This window comes from Trypanosoma theileri (genome assembly GCF_002087225.1).
Source record: "Trypanosoma theileri isolate Edinburgh chromosome Unknown TM35_Tth_2_V1, whole genome shotgun sequence".
NCBI classification, from domain to species: Eukaryota; Euglenozoa; class Kinetoplastea; order Trypanosomatida; family Trypanosomatidae; genus Trypanosoma; species Trypanosoma theileri.
This window is the reverse complement of record NW_021639844.1, coordinates 386,124-400,098: the sequence shown is the minus strand read 5'-3', so window position 1 is coordinate 400,098 and position 13,975 is coordinate 386,124. Positions and strand designations below refer to the sequence as shown.

Here is a 13,975-nt window from a genome sequence, read left to right as displayed (position 1 = left end):
CTGTATACATTGTTTGTTTCTGATCATTTATTTCTGTCATCTACGAGTTATTACTCTCCATTTCCCCTATACTTTTATTGTAAACAAACTACGTTCTCTCTACCTCTACCTCTACCTCATACATACATACATTTGAAGAGAGAAGGAATTAGGGAAAGATTGGGATTACATCTTAAAAGGATTACTGGGAAATGCATCGTCTTGCTTTTCGTCTGCAGGTATACTCTGCAGTGAGAACCTCTATAGGATGTATACATGCATCGTGTCGACAAAGCACCATAAACAGCAAAACAAATTATACACATCGTCCAAAGTCTATGGGATTAATTGATGTCTTGGGTAATGAAGAGAGTCCTTCCTCTTCTTCTTCCCCTTCCACTTCTTCTTGCTCTTCTTATTCCACTTCTACAGAGGGTGAAACAAGTTCAAGCCAAGAAGGGTCTTGTGTAACTCTGCAACAGATTCTGGAAGATGTCAAAAAGGATAAGACGATAGATGACAATAATAATAATAATAATAATAATAATAATAATAATAATAGTGTTGGTAATGGTAATGATAGTTCACATGGTGGGATATCGTCTAGGAGTCGTGGTTTACTGTATAAGGTACAAATTGCTGATCGATATGGTATGCCTGCTGAACTCCCATCGGGATCTCCACAGACTTTTGAAGAATTGAGTAGTTTATGTGCAAGTGACTCTCTTCGTGAACAGTTGCAGCAATTACTTCTCTCGCGTCGATGGAGTGCGATGACAGATGTCCAGCGTACGGCTATTCCAATTATATTAGAGCAGCGCGATCTTCTTTGTATTGCACCAACAGCAACCGGTAAAACTTTCTGTTATGTATTTCCATCCATGTTACGTTTGGTTATGGACGCAAGATCTCATGATGAGATGGGAAAAGATAGTAATAGTAGTAGTAATGATAATGTGGATAATAAGGATCTGTTAAAACGATCTAATGTTGAGGTGTTGTTAAAGGATAAAATAGCTAGAGGAGAGGTATGTCGTTATTGTGAACTCAACATTGCGGAAGTAAAGGTATGTCCAATGACAGGTACAGTTCATCCACCTATTCCTGAACAAATAGATCAATCATTGCGTCCGGCTATGCGATTAAGTGAATTAACATCTGTAGCGGAACCATTAGTACTTATTCTTGTTCCTACATCTCAGTTAGCTATGCAGGTTTATCAATTATGTAATCAATTGCATGCGGATTTTCGAGTAAAATATCTCGTACGTGCATCTAGTGCAGAAGAGCAAAAACGTCATTTAATAGCTTTACAAGGATGTGATGTATTAATCACAACACCTGAAACTATTTTACCTGCTCTTTACAAACATAAACTTTCTCTTAAGCGGGTAAAGACACTTATTCTAGATGAAGTGGATGATTTAGTCTCTGTAAATCATTTTGAAAAGGTTAAAATTATACTTGGAGCCCTTCCTAAAGGTCATAAGCGACCACAACGATTATTGTTTGGTGCCTCTCTTCCTCCTGTGGCGTATCAGATGATTAAAGAACAAATGCTTTTACCCTCTCATCGTTTTGTTCTTGTTGATATTAAAACAGACAAACTTGGACATCCATTAGTGGAGGGTCACTCTACCGCTACGGCATCTATTACACATGTTGTTTTTATGTTATCACAAGTAGAGAAGATGGATAAGTTGGTGTGGCTCTATAAAACTGGAAAACTTAGTGTAGATCAGCGAACTCTTATATTTTGTAATTCCCGTCATAATGTGGCTTATGTCTGTGAACGACTACGTAGTCTTGTGCCCAATCTACACATCACCACCCTCACCTCCCGCACCTCTGCAACGGCTAAAATAGGTACGATGAAACTCTTCCGCAGTGGAGTTTCCACCTGTCTCATCTGCACAGATCTTCTCAGTCGCGGTATTGACTTTCACAATGTTGTCTACGTTGTCCATTACGACACCCCGGCGGAGTTTGAGACGTGGATCCACCGCACTGGCCGCTGCGGTCGCGGTGGAATGCCGGGCTACTGCTACACCTTCTTTCAGCCGGAGAGTGTGCGGCTCGCAAAGCCACTGGTCGCCCATCTACGGCAGACACGGCAGATGATTCCACCCAAACTGCAGGAGTACGCACGGCAGTCCATTGTGGATATGTTTAAGAGTTCACTCTTTTATCACCCAACACGGCCGTATCGATCGGGAGATCCACAGCGACAACATCCAGTGATGGGCCGTGGAACCCCACGATTCCCAGACTATAAACAAGAGAAACTAAATAAGAACTTTCGTCCGCTTTAAAAATTCAATCTGTGGATGTGGGTTGGTGTGGGAAAAGGGGAGCGATTTTCACTATATTTTTGTTCTATTTTACATACATAAACAGACGAATAAGAAGAATGAAAGAGAGAGAACGAGAGACAGAGAAGAGATTGAAATAAGGTCCCTTAATATTTTCTCTCAATGGGAGTGGTTTCTTTTTTTTTTTTGTTGTTGTTTTTCTTGTTTCCATATATATATTTATTTTCTTTGCTTAATGATTGTTCTTCTTTTTGTTTCTTGTTAAGGATCCCTCTCAGTTAAACAAAAAAAAGAAACAAAAGTTCTATTTCCTGTAGACAAATTTTTATTTATTTATTTATTTAAACAAATAGAGTATGACACAATATAAAGAAAACGGTGACGCCTCTAACGCCACTTCAGATGTTGTGCGTATCGATGGGATATATTACGACACAAAGAAATTGGCTGCTGTACATCCTGGTGGATCCATGATGATAAATATGGCCAACGGTACAGATGGTACCCGCATATTTTTAAGTTATCATCGACGAAAGTTTCCCCATGAAAAATATAAAAGCATGCAAGTTCCTGCAGAAAATGTAATTGTTCCTGATACCATGATAGAAAGTGAGTTACCAAACTTTGATGGATATTTGGAACTTTGCGATAAGGTACGTCCTATTTTAAGGCCTACCAATGGATTTGCACCCTGGTATTATTATATAAAAGCCATTTTATGGTGTACGATCGTTATTGCTTTGGATTTATATGCTATCTTTACATGGCGTCCACTCTATTTAACACTTATTCAATCATTTGCAATGGCAATGATAGGCTTAAATGTCCAACATGATGCTAATCATGGGGCATTAAGTCCAAATGCAAAAATTAATGGATTATTTGGACTTTCCCAAGATTTGCTTGGAGGCAGTCGTATTAGTTGGATTATTCATCATGATTTTATACATCATATTTATACAAATGAACCTGGTAGAGATCTTGATTTGGATATTCCTCTTTTACGACTACATCGTTTTGTTCCTAAACGGTCATTTTATGCTCTTCAACATTTATATGTAATTTTCTTGGAGGCGGTGTTTGGTCCTGTTCATGTGATTTCGAATATTTTGTTTTTATGGCATGGACCTAATAAACAACAACGGTTTTTGAATAAAGAATGGAAAATAAGTGCTGTTATGGCATTGATTCCAATTTTACGGGTCTCGTTTAATTTTCTTCATGCTCCTTCACTTTTGGATGCCTTTCTAAGTTCATTTATCCAACATGCTGTTGGTGGTATGTATCTGGCATTTTTCTTTTTGATTTCGCATAACTTTCATGGTGCTAAAAAAGAAGGAACGAGTGATGGGGAGTGTTTTCTTAAAGCCCAAGTGGAGACAAGTAGTAATGTAGGTGGATGGTGGTTGGGACATTTAAACGGTGGACTGAATTATCAGATAGAACATCATCTTTTTCCACGTGTTCACCACAGTTACTATTACTATCTTGCTCCTACGGTTCGTGCTTTTTGTGCTGAACATAAAATAAAATACGTTCATTTCAATACGGTATGGGATAATTTCAACAGCACACTTGCGCATTTATTTGATTATGGACATGAGATGGATATGAAAACATTAGATGAAAAGAAAAATCATTAAATCGATTGAAATGTAAATAAAGAGCATAATTCTATTTAATAAGAGAAAGGTAAATTGTGTACGTATTTGTGTGTGTGTGTGTTTTGTTGAATCTCCCACTACCTGTCTGTCTCTGTGTGTCGGTGATTGGGATTGGGATTAGGATTAAGTTATTTCCCTTTCTTCAGATATATATATATATATATGTGAATAACAAAAATGATATATGCGTTTGCACTTGGAAATAAGATGCCTCTTTGGTTGGTGGTTACTTATTATTTCTCTTATCTTGTGGGGATTTAACTTGACAGAAAACCCATTGGATTCTCATTACGACTCCATCAAAAAAAAAGGGAAAAAAAACGAGAGAGAGAGAGAGAGGAAAAACAATAGGGATAAAAGTATACATATAAAAAAGCAAGAGAAAAAAACAAAAACAAAAAACAAAGTGAGACAACACACACAAAAAAAAAAAAACGAAAAAGCGTATTCCATGCCTACACTACAGGTAAAAAACAATCGAAACGTTCAATACACAGATGAAGCTATTACAAGCCGGTATGTGTATCACACAACGCGGGTGGTAAAAGGAGCCGCTGGAGAAGTAACAGTGGAACCAGTGGACGTCGCCCTGCGATTTCGTACACTACGCAAACCAGCCAAGTGTGGTGTTATGTTGGTAGGTTGGGGTGGAAATAATGGATCTACGGTAACTGCTGGTATTCTTGCTCATAAATACGGTGTCTCTTGGCGTACAAAGACAGGCGTTCAACATCCAAACTACTTTGGCTCCATTACACAATCCAGTACAATGAATATTGGCCTCACAAGTGATATGGAAGAAGTATTTGTTCCTCTGAAAGATGTAGTTCCCATGTTAAACCCTACAGATCTTGTTATTGGTGGTTGGGACTGCAGTGGGATGAATCTTGGAGATGCCATGCGTCGGGCGCAGGTGTTGGAAGTTCCTTTGCAAGATGCCTTATATGATTATATGAAAGTTATGAAACCTCTTCCTGCTGTATTTGATTCTGATTTTGTCGCGGAAAATCAAAATCAGCGTGCGGATAATGTCATGCAAGTACAAAATAAATGGGAGGCGGTGGAAAAACTACGAGCGGATATTCGTTCCTTTAAAGAGACGCATAGCCTTGAAAAGGTTATTGTGCTTTGGACGGCCAATACCGAACGTTTTTCGGATCATTTAACGGGTATACATGATACCGCTGAGGCCTTATTGGCTGCAGTGAAGCGTAATGAGAGTGAGATTGCCCCATCTGCCTTGTATGCATTGGCCTCTATATTAGAGGGATGTAGTTATATTAATGGGGCACCGCAGAATACACTGTGTCCAGGTCTGGTGGAACTCGCACGAAAACATAATGTTTTTCTAGGTGGAGATGATTTTAAGAGTGGACAGACAAAGATTAAAAGTGCATTAGTGGAATTCTTTGTTGCGGCTGGTATTAAACCAGAGTGTATTGCGAGTTATAATCATCTTGGAAATAATGATGGATATAATTTATCAGCGCCAAAACAGTTTCGTTCAAAGGAAATAACTAAAAGTAATGTGGTAGATGATATGGTGGCATCTAATAATATTCTTTACCCTCAGGGTAGTAAAGGACCAGATCACTGTATTGTTATTAAATACCTTCCATTTGTTGGGGACAGTAAACGTGCTATGGATGAATATTCCTTTTCTATCTTTATGGGTGGTCAGCAAACGGTGGTTCTACACAATACATGTCAAGACTCACTTCTGGCAGCACCACTTATTATTGATCTTGTTGTATTAACAGAACTCATGGAACGTGTCTCGGTAACGACAGATACGGAAGTTGAAGGATGTAATGGAAATACATCATCATCATCATCCTATACACATATGGAAACTGTTTTGTCTATTCTATCGTACTTGTTAAAGGCTCCATGTGTACCGGAAGGAACACCCGTTGTAAATGCCCTTAATCGTCAGAAACAAGCCATTGAAAATGTACTACGTGCCCTTGTAGGTCTCCCTCCGGATAATAACATGTTGCTGGAGTGTCGTGTGCCTTTTTTGCGTAACATGACTGTATCGCATTAAGAACAAGGACAGCGTTTATAAACCATTCGTTATAATGGTTTATATACTTATTTGTTTGTTTGTTTGTTTGTTTGTTTGTTTTTCGTATTTCTCTGTTTTCTTCCCATAATATTTATTTAATTAGGAAGAGAAGGGAAGGCAAGGGAAAAGGAGGGTGTGAGGATGGAAAAAACAAAACAAAAGAATAAATAAAAAAAATGAGGTTCAAGAGAAATGGAAATGGGAAGAGTCTGGGATATCAGCAACTATATTGAAGGAAAGAAGAAAATAATTTAAAAAAAAAAGAAGAAGGAAATAAAAATAATATTTTTATCACAAATAGTTTGTTTTTCCCTAACCATACTACAGTGGATGTGGTATGCAATGTTGCGTTTCTCGACTTTGAACTCTCCTGATTGCCTCGGTTGTCGAATTTTCAGTTTCCTTTTATTATTATTATTATTATTATTATTATTATTATTATTATTCGTTATCTCTCTCATCTCATTCGTGCATTTCTCTATTTATTTTACTTATTTTTCTCTCTTTTTCTTTTTCTTATAAGGTGATAATTCCCCGCTCGGTGTAGTGTGAGAAGAACTTCATTCCTCCAAGCAGTAGGGTGGCATAGTTGCAGCAAATAGTAGAGCAATCTGCACCCCAGTATCTAGAGAAATAAAATTGGAAGAGGAAGAATAAGAAAAAAGCAAAAAAGAAACAAACCAACAAACAAAAAAAGAGGAAAATAAGAAAACAAGAAAGAGCAAGAAGTAAAATATATATATATCAGATATATATATACATATATACATATACAGTCAACAAGAAATCATGCCAATGCGTTCGGACTATCCCCGTTACCCGCGAGATGTGCGGGCCAAACAAATCGTCTCGCGGCCGGCGCGGGAACGGCGTCTGGAGGATCTTCACCTCACCGCCTTCCCAAGCGTCGTGAACGCAGACTCCATGACTGTCCCACCGCCCACCGCAGAGAAGAGCCAAACAACAAAAACCCCAAAGGTGGAAATGCAGGAACGCGCAGTGGCAGTGATGACAACAAATCAACTCGTCGCTCGTATGGCGGAAATGGCTCGAGAAGAATCACTTAAGAATGCCACATCCACAGAGAAGAAATCTCTCTCTGCGCCAGATGGACGTGTTTTGATGCCTGGTGTAGAGTTTGATCGCAGCTCTACATACCGTCTGGATTACTGTAATAAGGATTTACCAGGTTTTCACGCGCGGGTAAGGAATATACCTGACTACACGAAGGACTGGACAGATATAGATAAGTCAAATATTGAACAAGCTATGAAGGTTCCATACCTAACATTACCTGGAAGTCTACTGAAACAGCGGCCAACTGTGTATCGACATGATTATATTCCAGCAGCAAGTCGAGAAGAATATCGTACAGTATCGTGCGAAACAAACCTGCAAGATCTTGGTACCTCCTTTGCATACTCTGCATACACCGTAAATGATCCTGCACGTGTAATAAAATATGATAAGGTTGTCGCATCCTGTCATAATCCTCGCTGTCTCTTGTGGAAAACGTACAGCCCACGTGACTCCTTTGCTGAAAAGATGAAAGTGCCGGAATCCACAGCAGAGGAACTACAACGGTTGCGTGAATTGCGTCGTACTCAGGTGTCGCAGATGACTACTACTACAGAGTCTTCAGGGAAAGGTTCAGAAGGTGAGGGGAAAACGTCCAGAAAGATTGTTTTGCCTGGAATGCGAGGTATGGGATACCGACAGGCACCAAGAGAAGGTGAAGATTATATTTATCTTCCTCGAGATCACTTCTGTCACCAAGTGGTGTATGACTACTAGTCTTTTTTTTTGTCTCTTTCTTTCTTTCCCTCCGCTACACACACGGATACTTCCTTGTATGTCTAAACGAAAGAAAATGACAAATTCAAGAATGATATGATACGGAGAACCCATATACACATGATTCTATTTATGTTTGTGTTTGTGTGTATCTCTCTTTCTCTCACTCTCTGTATATAATACACACACATATATATATATACGAATATATGGAAAGAATTTTTATACACAATGATGATGATGATATCTGATAAAGAAGTGAGCAGAAGAGACAGAATAACACAAACCAATTTGCATGTACATAAATGAATACAAGCTACATATTTACTATATAGTTTTCCTCCTTTACTTTTACTATTTACTGATTTGCTTATCTCCCACTAACTCTTGTAATCATGTGAAATTTTTTCCCCCTCTCTTTTTTTTTCTTCTGTTTTTTTTTTCTTTCGGTTTCTTTAGAATTTATTCGTGTATATTTTTTTTATTGTATTTACCTAAGAGATTTTTGAAGGGGGGAGGGTGGTTGGAAATAATAGTATTATTTATCATTATTATTACTTTTTGTACATCATGGCAGGAGAATCACAAACTACAAGGCAGTTACAAGCATATTGGCGACAAATGCTTACGAACAGCTTCAAAGATTCCCCTGATGAAAGACTTCAGGTGTACACATGGCTTTCCAACGTTCCATATGATGGGAATAAATTGTGCTCCGATCTCTGGGTGTTGGCAATGCTAAAAGCCGTTCAGGATCCCTGGTCTCGCGTCCGCAAACTTGGACGTGAGAGTCTACTTGCCGAAGTGACCGCTGCAGCAGTCACACCAAATAAAATGGTTATCCGTCGCCTTGTGGGTCTTCTCTTCTATAAGTGGCCTAGACTACAGCACTGGTATGAGAAGGAGGGAATGTTGAAACTTTGGGAAGGATTGGTGTTGTGCACACCATGTGTAAATGAGGATGTAGGCGTCTTATCTCATCTTTTACTTAATGTTGTATTACAATCATTCTCTGACCCTCAATTTCCAGTGCGTGAAGTAGCTGTTGGTATCGCTCTTCAGATAGCAAAGCGCAGTAAAGAACTCGCTTCTTTTATAATGGATTACATTTTTGCAAAGTTTAGAGTTTTTCTCAAAAAAAGTGAAGAATCAGAGGTAATAATGCAAATAGATGGATTTCTTGACTGTTTTGCGAAATTATTAGTTATACGCTCTGAGTCCAATCTTAATCTATGGTGGGTCAAGATTCAACCAATTCTTCAACAATTTGCTCATCATTCTGCTGCTAGCATTCGTCAACGGGTTGCAGAAGTGTGGACTATACAATCAGAAGAATGTTTTAAAATGTTGCTAGATGGTATTATTAAAATGGTTCAAACACCTTCACAGGATGATGAATGGTGGCGAATGGTGGAAACTCTTCTTATGGCACTTCAGAAACAATTAGAACGATATTTATCTTTTCCGAAAAAGGTAACAAAATTAGGATTTCAGGCCAAACTTCAAATTTCCGACTCCCTTCATGCGATTCTGGTGTTTGCTGAAGCAAAACAATTTGAAGTGGCAAGAATGGGAAAACAGGTTTTACCTTTACTCATACAGTTTTGGGTTCGTTTTGCTCCTTCTCTTTCTTTTGTAAAAGAATGTTGTAGTAAATCGGCAGTACGATTTCAAGAACGTGAATATTTTTCTGTATTATTTTTACCTGAAATTATTTGGTTTCTGACACTTCGACGTTATATCCAGCCCAAGACAGAAGTGAAAGAAGTTAAAGATGTAGTGAGTCAGTATGTGTTAACTCTGTTTGAAAAGAATATTGGAACCCCCTTAGAATTAAAATCAGAAAAAGAAAATATATTACCTTTAACACGTTCTGGTGTTTCCCTTTCGATTTTGTTACTTTGCACATATTTTCCTGAATGTTGTAATGATTCTGTCGATGATAATGGTGGTACCATTATGAATATGGCGTTGAGTAAGGAACTTTGGGAAAAAACATTGGAAGAAGATGCAAATAATGTAAAATATGCGGTTGATTTTTCCCTAGTTGTGCGGCAGAGTGGAGGAACAGTAATGCATCTTGTTCCAACATGGCTTCATTGGTTCTCTAGTGCATGTGCACATCAACAATGTTTGATACTTGAGGCAGTGAAAATTGCAATTGGTGCAAAAAAACATTGGATATCTCATAAATTTTTTTCCTTTGCGTATCATTCAACATTTGATGCCCCGACCATGCAAGATGGTGGAGAGGATATTTCTCGTGGATTTCATTGGCTTAAAGAATATTACCCTTCAGAATCTTTATTGCCTGAAATTTCCTCTACTGTTTTAAGTAATAATGATAGTCGTTTATCTAATATTACGGAATATCTTCATACCTTGGTATATAATAAGGTATTCATGTCAAAAGGAGCTGAACCTTCTGTTTTGCATATTATACGCTCTGTGATGTTAGTTGAATGTGAGGAGGATCCTACAGAGAAAACAATGGTTTGTATAGTATCTGCTATCATTTCCCGTTTGGAAAATGTGACTCCGAATTGGCGGGATACGTTGTTAACACTAAATAGTGAAGAAAATAATGATTTTGGCACTATTACCTCTTGTGAAATCAATAGTGATGGTGGTTGCAGTGATTGGGATGAATCAGACAGCGATTCCGGTGTAGGAGTTATTGCGATAGAAGAAGAAATTAAGGAAGCCAGAGCCCAATTAGCAGCTATTATTCGCATCTGTTTCGCTAGAGATCAAGGGAAACTCTTAGAGGTTGCATGGCCCAAAGACGTTAGAAAAGGAATTGAATTACTTTGCGGTGTCTAATGCCATTTGCGTTTTTCTATGGCATTCTTCTTTTTTTTTTTTTTTGTCACTTCAAATTTATTTATTTTATTTATTTCATTCTTTGTAGTCCAACTCTGTTTATTTACTTTGAGCAGGCAGGGGACGAGTGGGGGAACCCAAGCATCTGTTTGTATCTTGGGGGAAAAATAAAATGTTCTTGTTTTTGTTTTTTGTTGTTCTCCTCCATAAAAGTATATTACTGGAATGTTCATGTCAGATTGAATTTCAAGGTTCTTTTCTGGTTTTCTCTTCTTTTTCTCTTGTTGCTTTTTTTTTTTTTTTTTTTTTTTCCCCGCTACTTAGCAGTGACTCTGGGAGGATACCTGTGAATGGGAGAACAAAAAAAAAAAAAGAGAAAAGGGAGAGAGAAGGAAAATATAGCAGACAAAATCTCTTTCAACTAGAATAGAGGCACTTGGCGGCAGGTGGAATAATCGTTTGTTTCTCCACCTTTTAGGAGGGGTGACAGGAATATGGATACCTTGATTCATTTTCTTTTTCCGTTTAAATCCCTTCAAAAGGAAGTCCAGGTTAAGAAAAATTCTCCTTTACCATGAAGATTTACCCAACGCAGTGACACTAACGCACCCTCTGCATCAATGATGGTTGATTCATTCATTAATATAGGAATGGGGTAAATGTGGCAAAATAGAGAAAGAACAGCTCCGCACTCTCTTGGTGGGGTGTGGGGAAAAAAAAAAATAAAATAAAAATAAGGTGAGAACGTCCACCTTTTTTTTTCTCGCAAAACTATAATTATTGAAAACGTCCTAGATTCTTCACTTTCATCACAAGCGCAGTTGGTCTAGTGGTAGAATTCTCGCCTGCCACGCGGGAGGCCCGGGTTCGATTCCCGGACTGCGCAGTTGTTTTTCAAATTTTTATTATTTTTTTATACACATTATCTGATTTATTTTATAAGTGGAAGAGCTCAATTATATGTGATTCATCAACGAACTTGTGGATTTGGAAAAGGGTGTATATGCATATGTAATAATGATTAGGCCAAATACATTCCAAGATTTGATTTCTAACTGTAAATGGAATAACGATAAGGTTAAAATTAATTTAGAAAAAAAATTATACTATAATATTGGTATAGGGAAAGTATGAATCCCATATTTCAGCTTTCTCTTTCGACTAGAGATTCTTGTTATTTACGTTTTGGGTTGGTTTCGAATTTTCTTGGTTTCATGATTAATGTATTTTGACCTATATATGGGGTTTAATGTTATGTATGGTCCTAAAGAATTGTTATGTATACCGTTGCAATCTCATTACATATTTCTTTACCTGCTTTCGTTTTCACTTTATCGTTGTTATTTGTTTGTTTGTTTGTTCTTTTTTTTTTCATGAATATGTTCCGAGTAGCAGAGCGGTCAAAAGCAATTATTTTCCTTTATTGAAAAATAATAATTCTTTTTATGGGAAATCTTGAACGTCTCCGACGTTTCTACAGACATTATGCACCAAGTAAGGTTGCAACTGCAGAGCTTGCTCTTGAGGCCTACGTTGGTCAGGAAGAAGCTATGTTTAAAGCGTTGGAACGCAAGTATGGTCCAGAAGCAGATATTCCTACAGATCTTTCCAAGAGTACTCCCGTACCTACCGTTGCGTTACCATCACCTTTTTTTTATCCCGTTGTAAATGACGATTCCAATACTGGAATTAAGATATCTGAAGAGAATGATAGAAATACTATCGCCTTGCCGTCGGTACTGCATTTCGACTCACTACGAAATCGTTTAGAACGTATTTATGCTTTCTATGCTCCAAATCTTTTGGAGAGTGTAGATTTAACCCTAGCAGCTTACGAAGGACGTGAAAATGTATTATTTAGTTTACTTCAACAGAAATATGGACCAGAGCCAAGTGCCTTTTACCCCATATCTCTTAGTGGTGAAGATAAAGGAAATATAGAGGAATCTGCAGGAATCCGAATAGAAATGCGAGATCTCCACACACTTTCATCTTACGACATATCAGCAGCATTGCTAGAGGTTGGATTTCCACGTGATCAAGTTCCTTTGGTACTGTTGATGTATGGTTATGGTAGGGAACAATATGCTGCTTCAACGGCTCTTTTGGTAACACTCATTGGAAGTGCTCTTTTTGACCCTGACGAGAAGAGGGGTATTGTTTTTCCCTACAACCAGCTTGAGCAAGTTACAGGGGTTCCACCGAGTGGGATTGATCACTTGGCTTTTGAGCATATCCTCGTTTATCGACGCATATTTCTTTCCTTTCTTTCCGGCTTACGTCAACTCCAGGCACAGGAGTCAGCAGTAAGAAATGTCCTATGGCGGCACTACCAGGCAGCAGTGGATATCGTACAATACAAAGCTGTGATTCTTCAGGAAGCCCTTTGTTGCCTTCCTTTAGTGGAAGCAGAACTTCGAGCCAAGCTGGTTAATGATGAGGTATGTAAAAGAGGAGCACTTCAGTCGTGGTTTAGACAACAACACAATCACGTGGATCTTTTGCTGAAATGCAGCAGTGCACAACCACAGAAAAGTGAACGCCGCAAATTACAGCACACGTTCTACAAATCGAGAAGATCGCTTTCACATGGGAAAAGAGAAGAAACACGACCGGTTGTAGAGAGGTGGGACGACAGCATATATCAACCCCTTACGCAGTCCTCTGTAAAACAAATGCAGCAGAAAACACCAAAAACGCTAAGCACACGCAAGGCAAGTTTTTCAGTTCTTCACAACTCAGTTTGGAAACCCTCTGGAGTCACCAATTTAAAAGCCCGTGAATCCATGGAAAATGGGAAGAGTGGCTTCTGCGCACCAAGAAACGCAACACACACTACGACCAACCACCGTGGGATATTACAAACAAGATACGCCTTCAAACAAGGCTCTCCTACTACACGCAAAAATAAAACCAATGCAGTCAATCATTCCATAGTATTCAACAAGCAAGCGCATGGTGTCGTCTCTCAGGGTGCATTTTCTGCTTTAATCCAACTATCGTAGACCACCAAACTGTAAACATACACGAACGAACTCAAAAAAAAAATTAAAATACAACATCATATTCTACAGATTATGATATAACAATTGACAAATTCAACATACCAACAAAATTACTTTTCTCCTTAACCAACACGAAGTAAGAAAGCAATTCAATTCACACTGTACACAATTGCAACTCTCATACTATATAAGCAACCATCCCATCTGTCTGTAACAACAATTCATATTAACATATTCCATTGAATATTGAAAATAAAAACGTATGGAATATTTCATTACTCAGAGAACCTATATTGCTAAATTAGAAGTAAAACACCAAAAACAAACCAA

At 38.2% G+C, this 13,975-nt stretch overlaps 6 protein-coding genes across 6 annotated transcripts; all 6 read left to right on the top strand.

The window, feature by feature from the left end:
• Positions 1-191: 191 nt before the first annotated feature.
• Positions 192-2,291, top strand: TM35_000022430 (ATP-dependent DEAD/H RNA helicase; the record flags this gene model as incomplete). The annotated part of the gene is made up of 1 exon (XM_029021561.1): positions 192-2,291. One exon carries the CDS (start codon positions 192-194, stop codon positions 2,289-2,291), a length of 2,100 nt encoding a protein of 699 aa, XP_028886983.1.
• A 356-nt stretch (positions 2,292-2,647) lies between these two features.
• TM35_000022420 (delta-6 fatty acid desaturase) lies at positions 2,648-3,934 on the top strand (the record flags this gene model as incomplete). The annotated part of the gene is made up of 1 exon (XM_029021560.1): positions 2,648-3,934. One exon carries the CDS (start codon positions 2,648-2,650, stop codon positions 3,932-3,934), a length of 1,287 nt encoding a protein of 428 aa, XP_028886982.1.
• Positions 3,935-4,406: 472 nt separating this feature from the next.
• Positions 4,407-6,002, top strand: TM35_000022410 (myo-inositol-1-phosphate synthase; the record flags this gene model as incomplete). Its single annotated transcript, XM_029021559.1, has 1 exon — positions 4,407-6,002. The coding sequence occupies one exon, from the start codon at positions 4,407-4,409 to the stop codon at positions 6,000-6,002; it is 1,596 nt and encodes a 531-aa protein (XP_028886981.1).
• Positions 6,003-6,812: 810 nt separating this feature from the next.
• Positions 6,813-7,817, top strand: TM35_000022400 (uncharacterized protein; the record flags this gene model as incomplete). Its single annotated transcript, XM_029021558.1, has 1 exon — positions 6,813-7,817. The coding sequence occupies one exon, from the start codon at positions 6,813-6,815 to the stop codon at positions 7,815-7,817; it is 1,005 nt and encodes a 334-aa protein (XP_028886980.1).
• Positions 7,818-8,387: 570 nt separating this feature from the next.
• On the top strand, positions 8,388-10,640 carry TM35_000022390 (uncharacterized protein; the record flags this gene model as incomplete). Its single annotated transcript, XM_029021557.1, has 1 exon — positions 8,388-10,640. The coding sequence occupies one exon, from the start codon at positions 8,388-8,390 to the stop codon at positions 10,638-10,640; it is 2,253 nt and encodes a 750-aa protein (XP_028886979.1).
• Positions 10,641-12,085: 1,445 nt separating this feature from the next.
• Positions 12,086-13,645, top strand: TM35_000022380 (uncharacterized protein; the record flags this gene model as incomplete). The annotated part of the gene is made up of 1 exon (XM_029021556.1): positions 12,086-13,645. The coding sequence occupies one exon, from the start codon at positions 12,086-12,088 to the stop codon at positions 13,643-13,645; it is 1,560 nt and encodes a 519-aa protein (XP_028886978.1).
• Between the last annotated feature and the right edge of the window lie 330 nt (positions 13,646-13,975).